Genomic DNA, 24,663 nt, shown 5'->3' on the forward strand with positions numbered 1-24,663 from the left:
GATTCTTTGTGCTCTCTTGACTACCATCTGAAGCCTCCCCCTGTCTGCCTCAGTGTAGCTGCCGTACCATACTATGATACAGTACGTCAGCAGGCGCTCAATGGATGAGCAGTAGGTCAGCAGCAGGTTTGAGTCCAAGTTGTTCTTCCTGACCCTGAGCCCAGGAAGTGAAGTCGCTTCTGAGCCTTCTTGATAACAGCTATGATGTGTAATTGAGCCATTTTCTGTTGTGATCTGATCTGCTGCTGCACTACATCACACCTAACTGTGTTTCTAAAGTCCTTAGCTCATGTTTGTAAATGAGGAAGGTAAAACATGTAATAATAAAATCCTGTGCATGAAAGTATAATGGAAAAAGTAGGAGTGTGCATAACTTTGAAAAGGCTGCATGAGATAGTCTAGAAGAAATCAGTTCATTTTCACATGATCATACCATCGATTTGTAGATTCACACCTTAAACTTCCATCTCCACTTCATCTTATTACCTACAGCTGGCTCTAGAAAACCATGTGTATGCCTGTGCGTGCGTTCTCACTGAACCATCTGTCTTCATAAACATCGGTTTGTGTGTGAAATTATTCAAATCATGCTTTTTTGAGTACTTGTGTACCTACAAACAGTTGCTGAGAGCTAGAACTACTGTAAATCCAGAAAGATCAGAGTTGGCAACATAACCAGGAGGTCACTAGGCTTCAATCCCATCCCAGCTGAGGTTGGAGGAAGGAATGTTGTTTTAGAGAAGAAATGAAATAATAATAATAAAATAGAACCGGGTCACCTGAAGAGCCTGAAGCACGGCAACAAAAGCTGCTTATGCAATGGGTTAGATCTTGTAAAAACAAAATCTTTTTGTAGCTACCAAATGAAGTTTAAGGTCAATAAACCTTGAAAAATACAAAACGGATGTGCTGTTAGGCAAGAAGAGGAAAAAGCATGCACGGCTGATGAATTTCTCTGACGTATTTATTGCTATGATTCTATATGCAAGCTCTGTGTGTGTTAGTGAAACAGATCAGGACTGATGGAGAGACAGTGATGTTGGATGGAGCCCTAGTGGGCGGCAAGCTGTTTGTTGTTTTAACATTAGGAAGGTCACAGCTTTGAGGAAAGGGCCTCGGAGCAGATGAAGGTAAGAGATGAGCATGAGGGGGTGGACGAGTGACCTCCTAACCCTCCTTGCGCTTGTGTCTCACTTCCTCTGCCGTCTTTGCTTGGACATTTTTCACTTCTTTGCTCTTACATAATTCGATAAATGTAATGGCTTGAAATGCATTTACACATCTGGAATATAGTTAATAAAGGTCTTGTCTTTCCCATTACCTTTTTTTCCCCTCATCATTTTCTAATTATTCAGCTGTTTAATGCTTTTGACCTGGTATTCTTAATAGCATTCCCCAGATCTCAATGAATTATCATGCTGCTCTTTAATCAGTTAATTTACTTAATCCCCTGGCTTGTTTTGTATTAAAAGGTGCTAATATTATGAATGGCTTGAACTGCTGTTTTTTAAATAGAGAAACTATGCCAGCAATCTTGGCAATTTGCATTTTTGTGTGCTCCATGGCATCTGTGGGTACCACCACTGTGTACAATAATTGTGGCTCCTGTTCTGTGATAAAATGATTGTGGTCATTAAAAATATTACCCTTGAACAAATTGCCTCAGATTTTGGCTCACTGGAGCTTCGTTTGTTTTCTTCTGTATTGATTGCACTTTCGAATGTAAGGACATATTTGAAGAAGTCTGTTTGTTTTATTAACAAATGGATGCCTTGAAAAAGCAAACCCTGAAGTCCTCCGAATATATTGAAACGTGCTACAATTAGAGCCAGCGTGTGTGCTGATGGTCTTTGTTCTCAGTTATTTTGGCAGAGCTGCATCTCTGAAAAGTGAAAATGTATTTTGAAAAGATCTGCATCAAATGAAAGCACAAGGGTGTATGAAGCAGTGGATTAAAAGCAGTTTTTTGGGGGGGGGGGGCACATTGTCTGATACAAATTTCCAGTTTGAGTGTGAAAGAGGGAGGGCATGTTAGAAACAAAAAGACAAAAATGGGTCCTTGAATTCAGTAAAGCTGCATCTAAAAACCAGCATGATTGAAGAGACAACTTTAACCACAGCTGTGCTGGGATGCAGCTGTGCTCAGCGGACATCAGTTCTAATGTGGAGACACCCAAAGCTGTTTCTGGTTTTATTGTAATAATTGTGCAACTTACAGCCTTTTAATATTTGGGGATCACTCAGTGCCATCTAGATTCAGGATGGTATTATGAGTCTGCATTAGCTTCCAGTCATTTTTGACATTATCTGTATTAAATCCAGGCCTCTGTAATTTATAGCATGACATGATGGGCAGGCAGAGAGGAAATGCGAGTGTTACACAACAATGTGGGAGATGAGTGATTTCAGCTAATACCTAAAAAAGAGTGAAGTGCATGTGGACTTTTCTGTCTCTGAGACTGTTTTGTTCACATGTGAGGGACGTCAGACAAGGAAGGTGTCTCACTGGTCCTGAATTCACTTTGCAGAGTGAGACCGCAACCTTGAATATATAGAAAGAGTCATAAAGTATGAAGGAGTCCAACAGCGGCTAGTCTGACCTCTCCCCTGCCACAGAGATCTGATCTCAACATCAGTGAGTCACAACTGGGATTACGTAAAGAGACAGGAGACATTTTTTTTAAAAAAGTTTTTTCGTTTCCTGCACTTTGTATGAAGCCAGTTGATAAAAACCTCACTTTTAGTGTCTGTAGTTTTTGCCGAGTTTCGTACATTCAAACCCACTACAGGACTGAATACTCTAACAAATGAAAAAAGAATTAGGTAAAATTTATACAAATCAGTCTGCAAAACTAAAATTATCCTTATCTTTAAATTATCTTTAGCCCCCCAAAAACAAAGAACTTTCTAATTTATGGTTTATACGTACTGAGTGAGTACTAGGTACAGACTATCGATAAAAAAGATACTGTTCGGTTTTCACTGGGAACTATTTGACTGATCTTCAAAACCTCTTCCAAATGACCGTCTACAGTAGAGACGGTATAGCCTCAAAGTTATATCACGATATTTCAGGGAAATTTGTGATATGGAAAATAAATAGTGAACAACATTTTTGCTCAGCTGCTTTGAACCCTCTTTTTCTACCATGTAACTGCATCAGTAATTTTCACCCTCTTCCTGTCATGTGGACTCCAACAAGTGAGTACTCCAACGATGCTCGGTTGAGTTATTTGTTTACTTTTGGGTCACACATCGCCAGTCGCTAGTATCTCCTCCTCGCTGCTTCCGTAGCCTGGTTGTACTCGACGGTGTTTTTGCCTCAGTGGTGAAACAAGTTTGTTGTTTCCACCTTCAGCAGGAACAGTTTTCTTGCATATTTTGCAAAGTGCTGTGTTTTGTTGGAGGTTGTTGAAATAGCTCCCTTTATATCAGAGGCTGACACTCAGGTCTTTCTCTGAGGCATGAAATATGGTCATTTGGGGTGGAGGGTTGTGGGAGACAAAATAAAAAAGGGATTAAAAGAAGAGTCAGTTGTATATACTCATAAAATGTACTTAATATTTCAATTAATGGGTAATAATAAATAGCATGCACTTATATAGCACTTCAAGTGTCATTGGTTCAACAAAACACTTTACAAACAGACCAGAGGAGGCACCTGGAGGAGGGAAAAAACCTGTTCTGCCACTTAAGCTACAGTAAGTCCGTGTTACTGCTCAAAGGAACTTAACGGATAGGATCACACAATGCTGCTCCAGTTCCAAAAACTTGTATTAACACAAAATAATTACTCACAAAGCTCAAGGACAAATAAGGGAGATGGAAGCCCCAGAAAAAAAACAAACTAATGAAGAAGACCACCATACTTCACATGTACAAAAGGCCTAAACCACCCCTAGATCTGTTTTATTCCTCAGGAAGGAATCCTGATAAGAAAAAAGTAGTAACAAAGAAAAACTCTGTTCATGTGACTGTCTGTTTTGTTTTTTTTTGCTGAGGCCTGGTGTGTTTGTGGTACGTAATAGTCATGAGTAACAGCCATGACATTTCTGTATCACTGAAGAGTAATGAGGCTCTATGAATGATATGCGCGTAGGAGAATTAAAGTATCGATTGTCAGCTGAAGGTGTGGACCACAACATTCATGTAGCACTTAAGAGGTTTATAGTAAAGCCAACGTGCAGGAGTCTGCAGCTTGTCTCAAGTGTTCCTCCCACACAGAAGCCTGGCGCTACATTTGTTGTGGTCACTCCTCATCCCATGCCGGTCCTCTCTCTCGCTCTCTCTCCCTCTCTCTCGCACGCACACACGGTCTCTACTGTATGTTTGTTCATGTTTACAAAGGCGTTTTGCTCCTACAATCAGTGTCCTTTTGGACCTTGGAAAGAGGAAACGTTAAGACTTGAATGGCAGGGGAAAACAATCCTCTTGTCCTTGACCCTATTTGACTGCAACTACTTCACACCAGGGATGAAGAGGGAGGATGCTCAGCGGCGTGGTGCATGTGTGCTCACATGTTTCTCATGTGTGGGTGTGTGGTTTTTTTTTTTTGTTTGTTTTTTTTAGGCATGTTGCTCTGACGCTCACCAGCCAATAATTGCACATAATTGCATCCATTAGTGGGAAAAAAAAAAGGCAAAGATGAACATTAGTGAGAAATCTGTGACACGTAAGTGTTTGTTGCCTCAAGATTTAAAAACGGACTCTTGGCGGGCAGTTGATGAAATGTTGTGTGACACATGATGTCAGGTGGTGGTGTGATAGTTACTATGGTGACTGTAGCATTGCACCTGCTTTTTGTTCAGCTTTGGTTAACGCTGAATACGTAAACATACATACATACATACAACCACTTGTCCTGTGTACAAGTGTTTCTCACAGGGCTCCATTGTTAAAAATGAAAAGGATTAAAAAAAAAAACACACACAAATGAGCTGCAGCGCTGAGTGACGTGTTCAGCCTTTACACTCTGTAATGTACAAAGAGTGAATTTATCATTTCCTTTTTCCACCTATTTTCCCTGTTTGTGCAATAAAATGGAAAATATATTTATTAGCTTTGTTAAATTTAGTGTTAGCAGGATTACTCAAAAAGTTGTCAGATCTTTACTAATATTGAGTTTGAACCAGTAAAATTTTCCTGGATCCAGGATTCTCTGCTTTAAACCCACAATACAATATGCAGGAGGGACAATGGTTAATTCAGGGGGCAGGGAAAGTAAGACTTTGCCTGTAACAAAGAAGGTCATGGACTTGTAACTCAGATAAAGCAAATAAATAGTTATAAATAAGGTCTGATAAAGCTGATGTGGAGAAAAGAGAAGCCTAACAGAAGAAAAAATCTCTGAATACAGACCTGTCGCCACAAGATGAGAAACTCACTGCAGTTATTGTGGGTGTTTTATTAAAATGAATCTGTGGTTACTGTTGTTTATGAAATGTCTGGAAATTTTTTACATCCTCTGTTTAGTTTGTTTTTTGGGGGTATTTTTTATTGGTAAAATCTAGCAGCCTGCTAAAGTATACTAACATTTTGTGTTACATGTCATTTAATTCCTGTCCTTTTTTATTTTTATTGTAATTTCGATGATCTTTTTGGTTTTAGATATTTTGGATGGTGGTTTAAAAAAAATGACCAAAAAAGAAGAAATAATAATCTCACTATTATTTGTAACATCATAATGTTACAAATAATAGTAACCCAGTAATATTGTGGCAAGCTCGGGTGGGGAAAGAAATGTGAGACAGAGATCCGAGTCTGTGTTTGCAGCTCCTGTGTTCTGTACACCACTCAAGAGTGTTGTTTTATTAGCATTAACACACACCCCCACAAACATGAACAGTGACCAGAGGTCATTAATTGCCACAACAGTCTCAGTCACGGAGGCCCATTGCCACCACACTCAACACCACCCTCAGACAACAGACAAGAAAACTGGAGTTCACATCATAAATTAACAGTAACTACAACCATTTTAACACCTTAAATTGACGAACATCAGCATGAACAGTCAGATAAGAGAGGATATCTTTGTCATTGCTCAATACAATGAAATTTTGTTGGAGCCATTCTCCAGGTATTGAAATAATAAATACAAGATAGAAATAAGAAATATAAATAAAATAAATAAGGATCTGGTATTTACAGTGAGCAGAAGAAGTATGATGCGATATTTGCAGTAAGCGGCAGTATAAATGGCAAACGGTTTATTTACAACTGAGTGCAATGTGCTGAAGTGGCGCAGTCGATCTGCAAGGGGCTTGTCTGTTGGGTTTGATATGGTTCGTGTTCAGTAGTGTAACAGCTCTGTGAAAAGCTCTATAAAAGCTGTTTTTCAGTCTTGAGGTCCAGACGTACAGTGTCCTATAGTGCCTCCCAGAAGGCAGGGGGGGGAAGAGGCAGTGACCGGGATGTGTTCTGTCCCTGATTATGGCTGTGACCCACCTGGTGCAGCGGGTCCTGTATATGTCCTCTAGACTGGGGAGCTGGGTGTCGGTGATCCTCTCAGGAGTCTTGATAATGCACTGGAGAGCTTTCCTGTAGACTGCAGTGCAGCCAGAGTACCATACTGAGATACAGTATGTGAGGACAGACTCAATGGCTGACCTGTAGAAGCTCACCAGCAGCTGTTGGAGGGGTTGCTCTCTCTTCAAGCACCTCAGGAAGTGAAGCCTCTGGAGACCTTTCTTGACCGTCATTGTAGTGTTGACGGTCCAGGTCATGTCGTGGCTGATGTTGACCCCCGAGGTACTTGATGCTCTGCACGACCTCCACTCTCTTGCCGCTGATGGTGATTGGGCTATGGACAAGGGGCCTCAGTCTTAAGTCCAGGATCAGTTTCTTTGTCTTTGCTGCGTTGAGGATCAAGTTGTTCTCTTGGCTCCAGTTCTCCAGGTTCTCAACCTCTGTTCTGTAGGTAGCCTCATTGCTGCATGTAATCCTGCCTATCACGATGGTGTTATCTGCAAACTTTATGATGGTGTTGGTCTCGTGGGTGGGTTTGCAGTCTTGTGTGTAGACGGAGGAGAGGAAGGGGCTCATCACAATGCCCTGTGCTGCGCTGGTGTTCAGGGTGATGCTGGAGTAGACCCGCTCCCCCGTGCACACAGTCTGTGATCTGTTGGTGAGGAAGTCCTGGACCCAGCTGCTCAGGTGTGTGTTGAGGTCCAGGAGAACCAGCTTGGTGGTGAGTTTGTGGGGGTAGATAGTGTTGAAGGCGGAGCTATAATCAATTAATAGCATCCACATTTAGCTATCCCACTGGTGTAGGAGGGTCAGGGCAGAGTGGAGGGCCAGTGACACACCATCCTCAATTGACCTGTTTGCCCTGTAGGCAAACTGGTGCTAGTTCAAGGAGGGGGTGACGCTGTTCTTCAAGTGCCCCAGGATGAGTCAGTCGAAGTACTTCATCACCACTGGTGTCAGGGCCACTGGCCGAAAGTCATCAAGGGACCTGATAGCTGATTGTTTTGGCACAGGGATGACTGTTGCTGACTTGAGGCATGCAAGGACGGAGGTCTGCTCCAGGGAGATGGTAAAGAGGTCTGTGAGCACTGCTGTCAGTTCCCCTGCGCAGTTTTTCAGAACCCGTCCTAGTACTCCCTCAGGTCCAGTAGCCTTTTTGGGGTTGGTGTGCTGCAGGGTCCATCTCACCTCATGGGTGTTCAGCATCAGTGGTGAGGGTCCCTGCTGTGCCCGCATGTTTTGTAAATTGTCAACACAATCAAATCTGGCAAAGAAGTGGTTCAGGTCGTCTGGGAGGATGGAGTGGATGGAGCTGGTGTGGGTGCTGTTGTAGCCGGTGATGTCTTTGATGCCCTGCCACATGAGTGGGAGTCAGCACTGTTGAAATGCCTCCTCAATGCGCTTCTTATAGCAGTGTTTCGCTTCCCTGATGCCTGTCCTCAGTTTTGACCTAGCTGTTCTGTAGGCCTCACCATCACCTGAGTGGAAAGCAGCATCTCGGGCCCTCCGCAGACTGATAACAGCACCATTCATCCATGGCTTATGGTTGGGGAGTGTCCGTACTGTCCTCTGTGTGGTCACACTGTCCATGTAGAAGATGATGTAATTCAGTACAGATGAGGTGTTGGTGTTAAGGTCTGTGTGGTTGTTGTGAGTGGCAGCCCATTTAAAAAGCTCCCAATCAGTGTCCTCGCAGCAGTCCTGTAGTCTGTCCATACCTCCTTCTGGCCAGACCCTGATGGTGTGGACTGTGGGCTTCACTCTTGCAATGAGTGGTGTGTATGCAGGAGTTAGAAGCAGGCTGATGTGGTCGGACCTTCCAAGGTGGGGGGAGGGGGCCCCTTTGTAACACTTGGGCATGTTACAATAGACTTGGTCCAAAGAATTGTTTCCTCTGGTCAGGAAATCAATTAACTGGTGGAGTCTTGGCATCACAGTTTTCAGACTGGCATGATTAAAGTCCCCTGCTATTATGTCATCTAGGTGGTCATTCTGCAGCCCGTGAACAGCATCATGCAGACAGTCCCATGAGTCTTTGTGCTAGTAGCCACTGCCTCCCAGGCCGCTACAATATAATCACTAATTTTATGATCGTATGTACATACTGTTTGTGAATGAGGCTTATTCAGTTGTCTTCGTGCATGTTGAGGAGGGACTGCCTCCAACCTTGGTGGAGGCAGTCTCAAGCCTATTATACGGTTCTGCATTCATGTTCATTTCCATGACTGTTCGCCTACAGAGAGCCCACACAGAGGGGTACAAAACCTATGCGGGGATGCTTGGGTGCAGTCCTCCAAAAAAACAACTTGTGGACTTGTGGAAAAGTAGGCCGGAACTGGAAGGAGAGCAACAGTGGTGTTTACCATGAATGAGAGAAGCAAGACAAACATCAAAGATCGTTAAAAACAGCATAAAAAACACAGAGTAACTACAATGGACAGCTTTCATTGTTTTTAACACTCAGTTGTACGTTATAACTTTGCTCTTATCTGCAGGCAGCTGAAGGACCAACAGAGTGGTAGTTTGTGACACTGGCGACAGTAAACAACTACAGCATGTAGCTGATGGCCTACAAAGCTCTGCGTAGGATAAACCACAGCATAGCACAAAAGCATGAAAAAGGCCATCAGACTGCTCTTGTTTAAATAATTATTACTTCAGCAGGAATAAATCGGGTTGAGGTGGGCTTTAATTTTCCATAACTGTATTTAACATGCTTTTAAACAGCTCTCAGTTTGTGACGCACTTTAGAAATTGTCAAATTCAATCTGAACGAAGACGTTTCCCCTGTTTTCTTTGTTTTTTCCACTTTCATCCATTCCCCATGCAGGAGATAAGTCACCACAGCGCTGCAGTTTATATCGGTGATAAATGAAACCAACACAGGGTGTTTTAGTCTTCCCAGTTTATAGATTTTTCCTATTTACTATCCTGTTAAAATTACTGTATAAAGAGTAAAATGTGTATATTTGTTAGTGTATGTGCATTTTTTATCCAGTATATAAAGGCATGTATTTTCTGCATGCAAATAAGAAATCCTATTGATTTTCTGAGCAAATAAATTCAAAAATTCTTTTGCTACACAGTGGATAGCATGAGCATGCAAAGTCTGAGCAGTAAAGAACAGATTTGATCATGCTTTCATTATAGGTAAGTAGAGAAGGTGCATGTGCTTCGGCCAACGTGCAGAGATATTTTTTTTACGTTGTTTAGACATGTGGGAGGACATCGGTAAAACAATAACTGCCTCAGCAGCTGTGATATGCACCCTTGTAATTATCTGGACAAGATGCCACATCATCTGTGGTAACACAGACAAAGGAACAAAAGATGCCGCGCAGCAGTGGAAGCTGACTGACAGGTTATCCTGCTGTGCCGCCGTCATCAGAAACTGACGTTCCTTCGGATGACGCCCGAGAGGGAGAGACGTCTATCCCAGGGATCTTTTCTTTGCGTTATGCCCACGTTTTAAGTGGGAGGGACTAAGACAAAAGGAAAAATGTGCAGGGTGCAGATGGATGAGAGAAGGCTGGCATGTATCCACTAAGGATTTAAAGGATTTAACACCTGAAGATCTGCAGCTGTTGAAAGAAATAGGAAGAGCCTGTTGAAATAAGGTTGACAGCCTGTCTCTCTCCTACAGGTCACTCAGGCCTCTCAGGTTATTCATTATGCCTCGCCAACTATTTGTTGGACTCTGGAGCTCTCTGTAGACTCACTCTCTCTGTTTACCCTTTGAGCATCTCTGTCTTTCTGCTGGTTTTGTTAAATGATGGGTGCGAAATGTAGTGGCTTTTTGGACCTTTTATGTGTCCGGATACGATTGATGCCAACAATACACAATAGAGTGAGCTGCTGCCAATCTGACGCCAACGCTCACCAACTGGACTCCACCATTTCCTGAACATTCAAAAAGAAAAACGGCAATGAAAGCAGCTCCCAATAATGATTGGAGAGGCGCAGAAGAGGCATCAAATTGTTCAGGAACAAGGTTGTTGGTTGGACAGTTGAATAATTGGCTGAAGCACCTCATGAAAGAACAGCTTGAAAACAAATCTAACAAAAGGGAAAAACACCTTTGTGCAGGGTCAATGACAAATGGCAGGAAATGTCAAGCTGCGAGTTCTGGCTGGACTGTAGAAGGTTAAAGACTAAATGTGCTTTTATTCTAGTTGAAATATATAATTTCTTGAACTGAAAATCTCTGAATGTGTTAAAATAGAAGACATTTCTGGTTTCAGGAGAAAGCCGTTGCATCTAAACATGCAGGTATAAAGAGACAGCGGCTTGTCTGTTTCTAGTTTTATGAGTGAATCCTCTAATTATGCAGTTTGGCGCACTTGTTTAAAAGAGACAGCTATACTCAAGAAATATGCCACATAGTTTATTCAGTGCACTCAGCTATTTGTAGATCTCCACTGACAGCAATTACAGCTACAAGTATTTTTGAGGCTCCTTCTAGCAGCAGCGCACACCTGGTTTTGAAGCAGTTTTGCTTCTTGTGTTCTCTCCCCTGCTGTGCCAGGATAGATGGGGAAGTGGTGGTAAATAGCAGTCTGTGTCTCAACTGATTTTCAGTTAGGGTTTAGGCACTTTGTGGTGGTTGAAGACATTCAGAGGCACATCACAAAAAGTCTCTGAATGTGTATTTTTGGGGAAATTAAATTAATTGCATCAAAAATAGAGTAACTTTCATGCTGATAATTGAATTTTGAAAAAATTACATATATATCGAAACATTTTAACTGCCCTCTTCAACCGTTTCCTGTACTCTGCCTATGAGAGGTGCTGAAACAAGTATAAAGAGAAGCATAGTGACCACAACAAGTATCCTTGTTTTTGTTTTGTCTCCTTGTTAAATCCATGGGTTTTGCTCTTATGTTGGAAAAGCTCCTAATCGGTCCAGGCTGGGCCCTACTCGAGTCTCAATGGTACCGCTGATGAATGTGCACTGACATTTTTAGAAACGCAGTGAGCTCTGGTTTCTGAAAACTAGGGGTACCACAGCCCCCACATTAAATGACCTCCAATGAGAAATCCTCAAAAAGCTTTTATGTAAAGGGGTATTGAGAGTGGGCGAGCAGGCTGGCTGTTTTTGTTGCTTTAAAATGCAGATAAACACTGAGTGTGAATAATTGGGAATCTTCAGAGTAGAAAAGGGCATGGTATACAGTAAAGCTGTGATGCGCCATCAACATTAACTGCCACACATCAGTGTAATGGCTTTTAAGTATCACATTCAATTTCAGTGTCACAGTCTTCCTCATCATGCTCTTCATCTGCCCTTTCTCTTTATCCTCCACCCACGACCTCATCTTCAGAACCGTTGTCCTTCACGTTAACCTCAGCCAGTGTCACGATGGTTTTGCGTGTCGTCCTAGTTGTTACTAAACACATATTTACAGGTCTTACTTGTAGGTCTTTTTAGACCCTGAGAGTGGCTTTTTGTCTCCTCTTTCATCACCTCAACATTCACCACAGCCAAAACCTCTTCATCTTCAAAGATTTCATTATTATCTTCCATGATGTCTTTCTTATAAGCCGTCAGCAGGTACAGAGCAATTCCTATGATCTCAGAGATGGCACGAGTCCAGTAATTTTCCAAGGGGAATACTCATCATCTCACTTAATCTTTAAAGTTTTTTTGTTGGTTTGTTCAATGTGTGGCTCTGACAATGTTGATTTCCTTGTGTTTAAACAGAGATCTACTGAACTGAATTTTATGAAGACCATTAGAACAAACCTAGAATATTTTCCAACATCATTCAGAAGGCAGGCTGCCTCTTTCTCTTATTTGTTGAATATTAAAGTGGACCTATTATGCTAATTTCTAGTTCCATCTTTTCATTCCTGAGCTGCTGAGCTGAGCTGCTTTATGCGATTTACAGTTTCACTGTACACTTTCTGCTTTTTTTTCTGCTAATGTACAATATTTACAAAATGAACTTCCTTTAATTCAGTATGACCTAAAATAGTGTATCTGAGTATTTGTGCTCGTAAACTCCATCGGGAAAGTGTTTAATGAGGTTATTGATCAGGGAAGCAGAGGGCCGCTTTCCCATAGACTTCTATACAAACCGAATACAGATTTAAGGATCACGCTGGTTTTAAAATTCAGACCTGGGAGCTACATACATCTTTTATGTACAGTCTATGGCTAAAATCTCTAAATTTCAGCTTTTAAGTAAGCAAACATATCATACTGGTTGCATAAAATGCTTTCACCCACCCACACACATCCATCCTTCCTCCCTCTTCCGCTTATCCTTTTCAGGGTCGCGGTGGGTCCAGACCCTATCCCAGCTGCCATAGGGCGAGTGGCAGGGTAAACCCTGTACAGGTCGCCAGCTTTCACATATATTAAAATACCTTTCAAGAGCTCATCAAACTACAGTGTGCAGGATATGTCTGTTATCTTCTTTGAAACATTGATTGAAACTTTATTAACAGCTTACAGTTCAGAGCTCTTAACATTGCCCTTTGTAGATTGCACAGCCTTGTATTTTAGCTTTATTCTAGACAAGATCCAGCTTCATACTGGGCTGTGTTGATGAGTCCTCTATGAAGTGGCATGAAGAAAAGAAAAAAGCGGCATGTCTTCTGTAGTCATGGGCTTTGCTCTTAAGGAAAGCCAACAAATTAAATTTTTCTTTTACTAGTGAAAAAGTTTTTTGGTTAACCTCTAAAACATGTGGTTTAGCTACCTCGTAGATAAGCCGTAGAGGTGGTGGGTCATGGTTTTGTGCTGAGAGCAAAATGGTTTCCGTGAGTGAGTGAGGAAAACCCTGCCAGGTTATGTTATCCAAACCCAAGAATTGAGGCATTGACTACATGATGTTAGCTTTTCCACCATTTTGGACATGTGACAATCCTGGTGACAATGTAAGATCAAGTGAGGCCTCAGTAACACAGGCCTAGAGACTGATCCGCAACCACCTGTTGCTAGACAGTTTACCTTCAGTTGCGCCTTTTGAAACATGTTGCAGCCCTGTGGCACAAATTTAACTTTAAAGGTGAACCTTCTCCAGTTCTGTTTTGCATTGCACTTTTTCAAGTTTTACTATTGCAAACATGAAAAACTACATTGAAAAATCAGAGTCAACCATGGCAATGTGCTAGCTACCAAAGCACCATCTTTACAACTGATTTCACCCAGTGAGAGCCAGCAACCTCCAGGAACCACTGCTGACCAGTTGGCAACACGTGGTTGTATCTCATCCAATGTGGCGGATAGCACTCAAGCAATGTGTGCATGAAGTCATGTGAGAAACCTCAGTAGGAAAAAAAAGTAAGTTGGAAAGCAAGCATTTATAGAGATTACTCATATATATACATGAAACTTTGGCCATTTCTTAAGCATCTACAATGTTACAGTTTAAAAATATATGATAGATATATAGATATATGTGGCTAGAGTCACAGTGTCACTACTGGTAGCAGGAGGCAATGCCTGGAACCTACAGAGGTTGCGCAGGTAGTTCAACTCCTCCAGGATGGCAAATCATTGCATGCCATTGCCAGAAGGTTTGCTGTGTCTCCCAGCGCAGTCCCAAGAGAATGAAGGAGATTCCAGGAGACAGGCAGTTACTCTAGGAGAGTTGGACAGTCTCATAGAAGGTCCTTAACCCATCAGCAGGACTGGTGTCTGCTCCTTTGTGCAAGGATGAGCACTGCCAGAGCTACAAAATGACCACCACTGATGTTAATGTCTCTGACCAAACAATCAAACATATTTAAGGACGGTGGCCTGTGGGCTCACTGCCCAACACTGTGGAGCCCGATTGGGGTTTGCCATAGAATGCCAGAATTGACAGGTCCACCACTGGAGCCCTGTGCTTTTCACAGATGAGAGCAAGTTAATCCTGAGCACATGAAAGGTTCTGGAGAAGCTGTGGAGACCATTATGCCACCTGTTATTTCATTCAGCATGACTGGTTTGGTGGTGGGTCAGTGATGGTCTGGGGAGGCATATTCATGGAGGGACACACAGACCTCTACAGGCTAGGCAACGGCACCCTGCCAGCCACTGGGTACTGGGATGAAATCCTTGGATGCTGAAAATTCCATCCGGCGCTGCCAGGTTGCACCTCAGACTGTCCAGGAGCTCAGTCCTGATCCAGATCTGGGAGGAGATCCATGGTCTCATTAGGAGCATGCCCCAACATTGTCAGGCATGCATTCAACCATGTGGGGGCCATACAAAGTACTGAGTACTAATTTGAGTTGCTGCAGTGAGATTTCAGCAAAATGGACTAGCCTGCCACATAATTTTTTTTCACTTTGATTTTTGGGGTCTCTCTGAATTCAGCCCTCAATAGGTTGATGTGGCATCCTTTCATTCCTAACACATTACCCAGTTCATATCAATATAGACATCCAGCATGATTTTTCCCATTAAGATCTGATGCGTTTCACGTCTACTATATGATAGAGTGAAACACTGTACTTTTTACATACAGTGATATGTAATGAAATAAGTTCTATTGGTAAATAATAGATATTTAGTAGAAATAGGAAAACAAAATAGTTAACTATCTTTAGTTAACTGTCATAAATCTGTAAATTGACTCTTCCCATTGCACACTAAAGATACCTGTGCTTTAATAAAAATAAAAAAAAAAGTGGTGTTGTGGGAAATATGTGTGTTGTTTGAGTTTTACGTCAATAAAATAACAAAGACTTGACTCCACTTATAGAATCTGCTTGTCTGAATCATGATTAAGCAGTTGAGTCACTGTCTTTGTTGTAGATGAAATCAGTCTGGAGGGGATGGTGGTGCACAGAGCTGAATGCAGACCAGTCGTCACTGACAACTACATGAAGCTGAAGAAGTGAGTGAACGTTGAAATTCCTCTTCTCAGATGCTGCAGTTTGAAAGCTGCTAAGTTCATGGAATTAATTCATCTCATGTAAGATGAATTTAAATCTTACACTAGTGTGTAATTGATATTCATTAGAATAATATAAGGATATACTATATAAATAAAATTGAATTGAATTGAAACATGCAGCAACTGAAGGTGGCTGCAGTAAAGGTCTGGCAGAGCATCTCAGAGGAAGAAATGCATCATTTAGTGATGTCCATGGGTACTAGACTTCAGGCAGAAATTGACAGCAAAGGATTTTAATCAAAGTATGTAACACAGCTTATATTTAAAATTATGTTAGTTTGTCCAATTACGTTTGAGTCTCTGAAAAAGGGTGACTGTATAAAAATGGCTGCAATTCCTAAAGTGTCACTGCAAGTTCAGTGAAGTCAAATACACTGTAGTCCATCAAAAGCAGATATTTTAGACAGGCATCGGTAATGATGACACTTCATTGTGTATGAAATTTGGAGAGCATCAAACACACCAATGTACATCAAATGCACAAAGCAGTGATGGGTGTTATTTGTTTGTTTGGAACCGCGCTGTTGAATTTGCTTCTTTCACCCCTGAAAAACACAAAATCTATTCAAGTGTTGTGAATTAATTCCTGCATGAGTAGACAAGTTGGCAACGTGTTGACAGCAGCACGGCTGCAACTGTTAATTTGTGTACACTAAACACTCGAGTCCACTCTGGCCCCCCCCCCCCCCCCCCCCCCCCCCCCCCTCCCAACTGGTTTCTGTCTCCTCTTCATGGGATTATGCTATTCCAGCCAGAGTTAGTGGATGGCATTGCTATAGCAACAGCATCACTGTGGCAGATGCACTGCTACAATCCAACCCAAAGCAAACACAAAACACAGCACTGTGTGAGACACTTCCTGTGTCAGCCATCAAATCAGTGAGGCACATTAGTACTAACAGAAAGCACCTTGAAGGCTGAAGTGCAAAAGAATTTCCCTCCTGACCCTCAGACACTTTCCTGTGGCAGTGTTCTGTCCTCCATCCTTGCCACGACAGGTTTGTGTTCATAACAAAGCCGAGATTCTCCTTAGACTTAACAGGATAGTAATATTTATCTAACACAGAGCACATACTGAACTTAGATTTGTCCAATTTGTACTTCACTACAAACTTGAGAAGAAAATTCTTCACTTTTGGATCAGTTTTTTTTAATCTCCCAGTTGGACAGCAGCTGACAAATGGCCCTCCATCATTTCAGGCTACAGGATAATGAAGGACATTATGTTGTCATGGTGGCATCTGTGTGTGTGGACACAATTCAAGGACACACTTGGTGGAAATTTCACTACATGTTCAAGCAATTAAATGTAGCTCTTTACCACTTTTTTTTTCATATCAGTGAACAAATGTATGTATTTAGATAGATGCATGTGATTATTATAGAGTTTATTTATAAATGGGGAGGATAATCAGCTTCACTAATGGCTTCAACGGGACTGCTGGTGGCCAACATATCAATTATCATAGTCATCATGGCAGGACATTAGGGAGCTGGAGTGCTTTGCTGTTTGATTTTTAGTGGTAGGCTAAATAAAGTTTGAGTCAAGATGAATGAAAGTCAAAAAAAAATATTTATAAAGTAGGATATCTTTAAGCAAAGCAGCTGCCATTACTTGTTTGCTTAGCTTACACTCAAGGTGCCAACAGGCCAATCTGTCAGCTGAGATCAACTTTAGAGCACAGAAAGACAAACTTTCTCTTTCTCTTTTTGTGTGTGTGTGTGTGTGTGTGTGTGTGTGTGTGTGTGTGTGTGTGTGTGTGTGTCAGGCTGCAGATTAAAGAGTCCATCAAGCCTCAGCGCTTGTCACAGCAGCTGGAGAGAGCCATCACCACTGTCTTCAAGCCTGTGGCCAACCATGATTTCAATGTGAGAAGCAATATCCACAAGCCTTGCATGCATGTGTCTACTAGTTTGACTCATGGTATTACTTGTTTGATAAAGTGTTTAAAAAAAACTGTTGCACTGAAGAAATGGAAGTAGCTACAAGGTTGACCTGCATCTTTTGACTTCTATATAAAGTAATTTAAAGGTCTCTCACAAAGAGAGTGAATCACCTCAAAAAGTTCACACAGCACAGTTTGAAGTGTGTCAGTGGCCCAATCTGTAGCCCAGCCAAACCTTTAATCACAACACTTCATCACACAAGCAGATATTTATTTCCTTTGTGTTTTCTTTAATGCCATTTGATCTCCTGATGATTCACTTGTTGAATTTGACTTTCCATCAGCAGCTTAAGTTTTCATTATTAAGTTCTTTCCTGCTAAAGATGACATGCAAGATGAGTTCAGGATCAAAAATAGGTCAGAAATGGAAGAAAAGGTTTTATTTTCAATTCCTCGTGGCAGTTTTAACCTATGAGAGCCCACACACATTTCTCTTTCGAGAAAAATGTGTGAGAAATAGAATTTCAAAAATCTTTTAAACTACAAACTTATTTAATGAAACTTTCTTTACATGCAAAACTGTGACACCAGCGTCACTGTGGGAAATTGCAAAACCACAGTTAAAAGGTCATTTATAATCAAATAAACTTTTATTAAGAGGCTACTTTCTGCTGCTCTCGTATTCAAAAAGGGTCGCCACAGTGGGGAGCTGTGCATATTTGATTTGGCAGTATTTTTTACTCTGGATAACCTTCCTGACACAACCCCAAAGGGATCTGTGTCTGTGAGGATCTTTTGGTTGTTAGGTGAATGTGTAAACTGCTACACTATGAAAATTTATTGGATTTTATAACTAATCCCAAAAGATTTCATCCATAAAATCTTACAAGATTTAAACCAAGATGATAAATATTTGATTCTATGAAAGTGCATCCTATCATTCATTTTTACAGGATTAAGGTGAAGATGTGACTTTTAGAATGTGTTTTTAGTATAAGATTTAAAAATTTTAGAAGAATTAACTATTTCAATCAGAAAGCTTCTTTTGGTTGCTTGCTTATTCGCAAGGGGTCAAAACAGCGGCTGGATCTGCGTATCTGATTTGGATTTTTTTTTTTAATGCCAGATAGCCTGATGCAGTGTCTTTCCAGTCTCAAACCAGGGATCTTTCGCATGTTAGGTGAATGTGTTAACCACTACACTGTGCTTAATAAAAATTCAAAATTTCAGTTAACTGAATTAAAACAAAAAAAAAAAAAAAGTATTTAATTTAAATGACCTCTTGTGGCAGTACCTTTATGGCCTACACTTTGGAAACCACTGACTTGTATTTGAAAAAAAAAATGTATTTTTTTTTTTGTAACATAGCCTGCTGAAGGGAATAATAGTGGTATAAAAGGCATTTTAGCTTCTGCAGGTCAGCATTTTCTTTAAATTAACAGCTTTACACATTGGCTTTAGGTATTCTTTGGGCTATGGCATTTTTCATAGACTGTATATCAAAGATGGACATAGCCATCATGTGGTCACCCCCTGGTTTGTGACGTCACAGTCTGAGGCTTCCGTTTGAGTGTTTTAGTACGGTGGCCTTGAAGTGCAAACCACATCAACAAATCACTATTCACAGCTATAAATTTAAAAACACAACAAATCCAAAACGCTACAACATCTTACAAAAACGCAACAAAATTAACTAAGCACACTTACAAATTACAAAAACATAACAACATAACTAAGCACAATTACAAATTACAAAAACACAATGACGTTAACAAACCAGTAGAGGTAGTCCCAGTGAGAAAACCTGGGAAATTGCTGATTGGCCGACACCACTTTCGGCTTTTGAATCGAAAGTTAGGGCATTAGCACATTTGTTGAAAACATGAATATTACTGGTGACAGCTCAACCAGCTCTGTTCCGCAGCTAGGGCAATACATAGCGCTGTGACTGTCTTCCCGCCTATCCAAACATTGAAAGAGCAAATGCACTAACTTCCGGTTCAAAAGCCAAAAGTGCGTCATCCAATCAGCTATTTCCCAGGTTTTCCCACTGGGACCTACCTCTTCCGGTTTGTTAATGTCGTCATGTTTTGTGATTCGTAATTGTGCTTAGTTAACGTTGTTGTGTTTTTGTAATTTGTAATTGTGCTTAGTTAATGTTTTTTTTGTAAGATGTCATAGTGTTTTGGATATGTTGTTGTGTTTTTAAATTTGTAGTTGTGACTAGTGATTTGTTGATGTGGTTTGCACTTCAGGGCCACCATATTTTAGTCAGGATCTGACTCAGAAACTGAGGATACTGCACTTCAAAAAGACACTTGTCTTATTCACAAATTAGCCACACCCTAAAGCATACCCTGCTTTATGTTCTAAATGGGGACAGAATTTACAGAATGAGCATCATGCTATATTAAAGAAGATTTAATGAGCAATGAAGACTAAAAACCTGTTGGGAAATTATTTCTTGGGGTCATATGAGCAGTAGGGTAATTCCCTCATCTTTTTCCAACCAAAGAAGTCACCTCCTGGTGGCCATTTGATATAATGCAAGTTTAAGCCTCACTTCTGCACTTCACTTTTCAGGCACAGACACGACAGCCATCTGTGATATACAGACTGTTGGTATTTACATGACTGTGGTCTTCTAGATTATTAGGCTTTGGCTTGTTTTCCCCTTTGGTGGGATTAATTTGTGAGGATATGATTTCAGTAGCAGAATAACACAGTGGTTTGATCCCTGACTTTGGCTTTTAGCAATGCATTTTGGTTTGGTTTGACCTAAACAAACCACGGGGGAAACACAACAAGTTTACCATCATTCATTGATTCAAGTCAGGGGAAAATACAATTTATGGTGTTTGAATCAAACAATTTACTCTGGCTATATTATAACTGTCATTAATGTCACTATCATCAGTGGTAATACTGAGCTTGACTTTAAGGTGGAGTATGAGAAGAAAAAGAAGTCTGAGGGGAAGATGGTGAGAGCTGAACGGCAGCTCGTGTTGGACATGCTCTTCTCAGCCTTCGAGAAGCACCAGTATTACAACATTAAGGCCCTCGTGGACATCACCAAACAACCTGTGGTAAGCAACGTGCACACACACACACAAACACACACACAAACACATGTAAAACAGGCAACAGGTACACACACACTCAAGCATGCACACATGCAACAATATAACTGTAAAAGCCATAAAAAAAACAATACACCTGCCCACTATCCACCTTGCTTTGTTAAATTTGAACAAATCGCCCACGGCATGACGTTCATGCCTGTTCACACTATCTGTTGTGGCTGAAATTTGGGCCAATGTGTGCACACACATACACACACACGCACACACGCGGTATGAATCGATACAGCGCAGTGGATTCGTTCCAGCTCGCAGTGAACAGAAATGTGTAGGTGCTGATGAGACCTTTAGGTCCTCCTCTCCCTCTGATTGCATCTGATTGCATAACCAGTGGCTGAGTAGGAGTCAAACGCCCCAATACACTCCACACCATCATTTCTCTCCTAAAGCACTTGGCTAGCACTCAAATTAACTGAACTAAAGTAACCGAAATGCCCATTATGAAAAGTCTTGAAGCACATTACAGTTATTCATCAGGTGGCGGCCACCTCTTTACAAGCTCAATAGAGACACCTGCTGGTGATTGTAGAGGATTGTCTCTAACAAACACTACTGCTAAATTGTAGCCCATAGCTCCTGCTATTTTGTTAGAAATCTGTTTTGTGAGTTCATGCATGTTGATTAAACCAAAAGACACTGTTAGTGCAAGGTTTAAAGTGAGAAGCAAAGCTGGAAAACTTGCAGCCACAGCACCACCTCCGTTTATAAATCATTTTATATAATTCCGTTATGTTAATCTAAAAAAAAGTTCATATTTTTCCCTTTCTGATTTTTTATTTTCTAACAGGAGTTACCACAATTAGACTGGGGTATGAGCCACTGCAGGGATGACCAGTGGGGCAAACATGCCTTTTTAATTAGTAATTTCTTTCCTGAAATTAATGAATTCAAAAAATTAAGTTTACATCAGATTTCAGGGAAAGGTGTGTGTGTGTGTGCGCGCACTGTAAGGGGGACAGTGTGCTCGTTGCACATGGCTTTGTAGCTGATGGTTGATTAGTAGGCTGTAGTTGCCTAGGTAACCTTCTACTGCATTTGACACCCTGTCATATATCAATCAGCAGCACTCCCATTGGCAGTCGCTTCAGACGCTTACCTCAAAGTTCAGAAAAGTTTAACTCAGGACCCAAATGCAGCAGTTATGTCATCCATTGTCAATTGAAGTTCCTGGATGTCATCACCTTCCTGTAGTCTCTGGTTGCCATATTGATGCTGTTTGCTAACCCTGTGGCTTAGTTTCCCGGAGATGGATTATGCCTAACCTTAGACTGAATTCTGTGAATAGAGACACAATCTCCCTCATGTGCCCTCAGTCTCCTCATGGTTCAACATGCCAGAAAAACCTCACCTGGGCAGCAACATAGACACGTACCTGATTTGACTGAGTTGGCTTCTTGGATCTTCTCTGAGCCCTTTCTGAGCTCCATACCCTCTCACTAAAAGTGATGCTGTGTGTGGTGGCCCTCCTGTGGACCCACCACATGCAGCAGATTAAAGCAGGGAGTCAATCCCCAGCTGCCAGCAGTGTCATATTTAGTATATTTAGTAAACTATGTCTGACTGTTAAATATGATACTACTGCCAGCAGCTGTTTAGTTTAGTGCAAACACAGGAGACAGTGAGGGTGTCTTTGTGTCGATTAAATTATCAACATGCAGCGTGATATCTGTTGGTTTCTTCTTTATTTTAAAGCAAAGCAGGTACAAAGGTTTGCTCTTTCTGCTCAGTTACAAATTGTGCACAAAGTCATGCAACACATCTGTTTAAATACACTGTTTTCAAGCTGCTTCTCCTGTCTGGCGCAGACCTACCTTAAAGAAATCATGAGGGAAATCGGGACATACAACAGCAAAGGAGCTCACAAAAGCACCTGGGAACTGAAGCCGGAGTACCGACACTACCAATCTGCTGAGGAGGAGGAGGAGATGCAGACCGCCTAGGTCCAACCGAGGTCCTCTGAGGCCTCTTCTGGGCCTCAGATTTGCAATGAATTCAAGGTTTTCAGTCATTTTTATGTTGACATTATTATAGGGAGAAAAAGCCTGCCGTGCACTCAAACATAAATAATATGGCACAATGGGATAAATCTGTATTTTGTGTTCAAATTTAGTTTTGTGTGTATTCCAAGAAAGAAATACATCCTCCGCTGAGGAAAACAAAGATTAAAGAGCAAACTGGTTCAAAACTTTCAGTGATGCTGCATCTTTCTGGGAGTGTTACCATGGCAACTGTGAACAGCCTTAAACTATGATTACAATAAATTCCACCAGGAGTAAATCTGCTGCAGCTTAATGTCTGACCGCACCCCAACTACTGAATGCATATCAGCAGGTCTCTTTCCCATTAGCTTAGAGTGAGATCAAGGGTGATCTCAACCTTTTTTCTTTTTCAGTCTTGCAATTAGCTTTTAAATGTAAAGTTTAACAGGAGATGTGGCAGGTGTGAACATGGCTGGTTTTCTGTATTGACTGAGTACAAATTGTGATAGGATCTTCATCCAAGCCACAAGTATAAAGAAGCACAATGTCTTCAAATTAATAACACAATTATTGTCTTTGTTCAACCCATCTTTGTCTGCAGGAACTTCAAACAAGCATTCCCACTAAAGAGAAATATGGATTTTTGTTCCTTATGGAATTGCTTCCACTTAAAAGGAATGCAAAGACAAGACTGAACTGTCTCCATTTGTAGATTGTGTAACTGGAGACTGATAAATACACTTTGAGGGTATTACTTTTGTTTTTTTCACCAACAGAGTGCCAGTTCTGCCCTGGTGCCTTTTGAGAACCAGCCCACACTTTGAAAGGTTTGAAAACTGAACGCCACATAGCAGAAGTTGGGGTAATACCTGTGGGAAGAAAATTACAGTGGACACTGTGATTTTCATTTGCCAATCCTTGATGAATTTCTTGTGGTAACCTCCCTAATAGCTACTCAGCCTGGTAGTTTGTGGTATCATGCCAGTGCCAGCCTGTTGCGTGGAACCGGTTCTACATTAACCGGTCTATTGGTAGAGAAGAGTTACAGTTACATGTATTCCTTTCCAGATTTAAGCATCAGCAGAAAACAGAAAAATTTACTATTTTATTGGTTGTTTTTTTGATGCAGTTCAGCTTCAGCTTCATTGATTAAAATATTTACTTTTTAAGTATTAGTTGTATTTTTATCTGGGTCCAAGTCTAAAGAGAGATGTCCATACCACCCTCTTCCATGCTATTTCCTCCAGCTCTTCTGCAGCATGTCTCAGACCTGCTCCAGGGGCCTCCTCCCAGTTATGTTCTAACCCAGGGGTGGGCAAACTTTTTGGCTCTGGGGCCACATTGTCTTTTTGAAATTTGACAGCTGGGCCAGGACCAGATGCATACATATCAAACATAAACATAAAAAAGGCATTACAGTGTTGTTGTAGCAATTCTCAGACTCCTTGGCATCAGTCATAATTATATGATATGATTTGGGCAATTCTGCACCAAGACCAACAGGCTTGGTGTGGCCCACTGGCCGTAGTTTGCCCGCCTCTGTTCTAACCTGAAACACCTAAGAGTTGTCTAGGGAAGCATCCTGGTCAGATATCCGAACCACCTCAGCTGGCTCCTCTCGACTTTTCCCAAATAACTGAGTGCCTTTAGGGTGGTGCCCAGACACCCTTCAGACAACGCTCATTTCCCATGTTTATATCCTCAATCTCATTCTTTTAGCCACTACCCACAACTCATGGCCACAGGTGAGGGTAGGAATGTTGATTAACCAGTTAATCAACAGCTCTGCTTTCACTGTCATCTCTCCAATCTCTAAATGGTGTTTTAAAAAAAAAAAAAAAACACAAACTTGGATGTAGGTTCTGGGTAGGAAAAATAAAAGCCAATGCACAAGTGTCAAACCTGCATTCTGAATGAACGCCACCAGATGGCGATAGCTGTGGTTGCAAAAACATTTCTGCTCCTATAGAAGTCTACGGGAAAACAACTCTCTCTTGACCTCTGTAAACACTTTCCTGCTGAGTTTATGTGCTCAGTCACTTGTTTTGGGTCCTATTGACTAAGAAAAAAAAGAATTCTGTTTTGTAAGTCTTGGTCATATCACCTTTCAAAATGGGGGATTAGCTGAGATATGAAACCACACTCATTGGCTAAGGAGTTGTCAATCACAAGTCACTAGTAGTTTCAAAGTCAGACCCACCCCTCCTTGTTAGATCTAGTTTTTTGCAACCAAGACAGAGACAGCAGAAATGCTCATCTCAAGGCTTCATAAATCATGTTGCATACATCCATCTTTAAT

At 41.3% G+C, this 24,663-nt stretch overlaps 1 protein-coding gene across 1 annotated transcript in view; it reads left to right on the forward strand.

Annotated features, from left to right (window-relative positions):
* Positions 1-22,610, forward strand: part of LOC115800114 (general transcription factor IIF subunit 2-like) — a 78,133-nt gene extending 55,523 nt beyond the window's left edge. Inside the window, exons 5-8 of the mRNA XM_030757364.1 lie at positions 15,218-15,299; positions 17,129-17,228; positions 20,188-20,331; positions 22,191-22,610. Of these exons, the coding sequence (XP_030613224.1) occupies positions 15,218-15,299; positions 17,129-17,228; positions 20,188-20,331; positions 22,191-22,325 (461 nt within the window). The 3' untranslated portion in view covers positions 22,326-22,610. The remainder of the gene's footprint in view (positions 1-15,217; positions 15,300-17,128; positions 17,229-20,187; positions 20,332-22,190) is intronic.
* Positions 22,611-24,663: the final 2,053 nt, after the last annotated feature.

The sequence above is a fragment of the Archocentrus centrarchus genome, chromosome 21 (genome assembly GCF_007364275.1).
Source record: "Archocentrus centrarchus isolate MPI-CPG fArcCen1 chromosome 21, fArcCen1, whole genome shotgun sequence".
In the NCBI taxonomy this organism is placed as follows: Eukaryota; Metazoa; Chordata; class Actinopteri; order Cichliformes; family Cichlidae; genus Archocentrus; species Archocentrus centrarchus.